Source organism: Nicotiana tomentosiformis, chromosome 12, assembly GCF_000390325.3.
Source record: "Nicotiana tomentosiformis chromosome 12, ASM39032v3, whole genome shotgun sequence".
Taxonomy (NCBI): domain Eukaryota; kingdom Viridiplantae; phylum Streptophyta; class Magnoliopsida; order Solanales; family Solanaceae; genus Nicotiana; species Nicotiana tomentosiformis.
Window position 1 is genome coordinate 112,065,046 of NC_090823.1, and position 2,647 is coordinate 112,067,692.

The 2,647-nt window shown below is 48.6% G+C and overlaps 1 protein-coding gene across 1 annotated transcript; it reads left to right on the top strand.

Annotated features, from left to right (window-relative positions):
* Positions 1 to 1,162: 1,162 nt before the first annotated feature.
* On the top strand, positions 1,163 to 2,299 carry LOC138903229 (uncharacterized). The gene is made up of 2 exons (XM_070191161.1): positions 1,163 to 1,724; positions 1,860 to 2,299. Exons 1-2 carry the CDS (start codon positions 1,163 to 1,165, stop codon positions 2,297 to 2,299), a joined length of 1,002 nt encoding a protein of 333 aa, XP_070047262.1.
* Positions 2,300 to 2,647: the final 348 nt, after the last annotated feature.

A 2,647-nucleotide genomic window follows, 5' to 3' on the forward strand; every position in this document is an offset into this window, starting at 1 on the left:
CACTTTGTGTTTACCTTGTTCTGAGCGGAGGGCTCCCTTAATGGTGGGCATTCTTTCCAGCCTTAGTAAAATAGTTTATATCTTTTACTGTTTATTTTATTATATCTACTCTAGTAGAGCCTTGACCTGACCTCGTCACTACTCGACCGAGGTTAGTCTTGGCACTTACTCGGTACCATTGTGGTGTACTCATGCCCTTTCCTATAATTGTTTTCGACTACAGATTCAGGTACGAGCTATCAGCCTCGGGGTTAGTGCGTGCTGCTTATTCTAGGAGACTTCAAGGTACTTGTGCTTGCGCCCGTAGATCCTCGGAGTCCCCTTCTACTCCCTCACCTAGAGACATTCTTTACCATCTTCAGACTTTTGTATAGAGCTACATAGATTATAGCAGCTTGTGACTTAGTGATATTCCCGGTCTTGGGAAATTATTTTGTATATGCCGAGTGGTACTACTTTTGGTTATTCACAATATGTTGTTTATCTTTAAAATGTTGTGTTTTCTTTACATTTTTTGTAATATTAGGTTTACCTAGTCGTAAAGACTAGGTGTCATCACGACAACTTACAGAGGGTTAATTTGGGTTGTGACAAGTTTGTATCAGAGCACTAGGTTCATAGGAGTCGAAGGTCACAAGCCGGTTTATTAGAGTCTCACGGATCGGTGAGGAGACGTCCGTGCTTATCTTCGGGAGGCTATGTAACTGTTAAGAACAATCATATTTCTTTGATTTCCTTGTCGTGCGAGTTATTGACATCTAAAATTCTAAAAATCTATTCTATTCATTCTCATAGATGGTGAGGACTCGTACTGGGAGGACCGACGATCAGGAACCCGAGCCCCCTGCCAGAGTCGCCAGAGGCCGGGGTCGGGGTAGATGACGACCACGGTGCAGCCCGAGCACCTGCGAGAGCTACGTCAGACGAACCCCCAGCAGCTCCAACTGGAGGGCCAGCACCGGAGATCCCTATTGCTACTCCATCCCTCTAGGAGACTTTAGCTCAGTTCATGAGCATGTTCAGCACTCTGGCTCAGGCTGGACTATTTCCGATAGCTCTCGCTACATCTCAGGCCAGAGGATGGGCACAGACTCCCACAGCCCGCACTCCTAAGCAGAGGGTTCAGGTTGATTAGGCCCCAGAGTATATTCCTATGCCCTCAATGGCTCCAGTTTTACATGAGACCAGGGTAGTTGCTTCTGAGGCAGAGCAGCTCAGACTTGAGAGGTACAAGATGTACCACCCACCTACTTTCAGCGGACTAGCTTCAAATGATGCTCTGGGTTTTCTTGAGAAGTGTCATCGTATTCTTCGCACTATCGGCATTGTGGAGACGAGTGGGGTTTCATTCACCGCTTTCCACCTGAGCGGAGCGACATATCAATGGTGGCGTGCCTATGAGCTGAGTAGTCTAGACGAGGCAACCTCACTCACTTGGACTCAGTTTTCAGAGATGTTCTTGCGTGAGTATGTTCCTCAGAGCCTCAGGGATGCTTGGCGCATAGAGTTTGAGCAACTGCGTCAGTGTGTTATGACTGTGTTGGAGTATGCAGTCCGTTTTAGTGAGTTAGCTCGCGATTCACCGGCTCTGGTTGCTATAGTCACAGAGAGGGTTCGTCGCTTCAATGAAGGACTACACCCCAGTATTCGAACCAGTATGGCCAGGGAGTTGGAGATGGATATCACTTATCAGCAGGCAGTGAGCATTGCCAGGAGAGTGGAGGGCATGTTCGCCCGGGACAGAGAGGAGAGAGAGGCTAAGAGGTCTCGAGAGACTGGTCATTATTCAGGAACTCGTGCACCAGCAGCACGCTATGGTAGGGGTTTTGTGAGTCTCCCTATTCATTCAACTCTTCCAGCAGCCAGCGGTGTTCTAGCTCCTCCTAGACCTCATGAGCCCTATTATGCACCGCCAGTATCCAGTATGCCTCCTACTCGAGGTGCTATTATCGGCCAGTCCAGCAGGTCAGGTCTGAGTCAGTCTCAGCCACCGCATCCTCTGAGGGGTTATTTTGAGTGTGGTGACACTCGTCACATGGTTAGAGATTGCCCTAGAGCCAGGAGGGGTGCACCTCCACAGACTTATCAGCCTCTACGTGCACCACCGGGTCCTCCGACCATTCTTCCTACCCTAGCTGCCACTCCACCTTCTCAGGCTGCTCGAGGCGGAGGTAGAGGTCGCCCTAGAAGGGGAGGCCAGGCCAGGTACTATGCCCTTCCAGCCCGTTCAGAGGCCGTCGCATCAGATTCAGTCATCATAGGTATCGTCCCTGACTGTCATAGGGATGCATCAGTATAATTTGACCTAGGCTCTATATATTCATATGTGTCTTCTTATTTTGCTCCACCTTTGGGGATATCTTGGGATTCTTCAAGTTCCCCTGTTTATGTATCTACTCTTGTGGTAGATTCTCTTGTTGTGGACCACATGTATCGGTCGTGTTTGATTACTCTTAGTGGTTTTGAGACCAGAGCCAATGTGTTATTACTCGGTATGGTAGATTTTGATGTTATCTTAGGCATGGACTGGTTGTCTCCCCATTGTGTTATTCTTGATTGTCACGCTAAAACCTTGACGCTGGCTATGCCAGGCTTGCCGAGATTATAGTGGAGAGGTACCTTAGAGTATACTCCCCGCAGGGTCATT

Excerpts from the sequence above, each read along its gene's own strand:
- LOC138903229 (XM_070191161.1), top strand. The coding sequence starts at position 1,163 with ATGGCTCCAGTTTTACATGAGACCAGGGTAGTTGCTTCTGAGGCAGAG. Across the intron at positions 1,725-1,859 it reads CATTGCCAGGAGAGTGGAGG|CAGCCAGCGGTGTTCTAGCT; the intron begins GCATGTTCGCCC and ends CAACTCTTCCAG.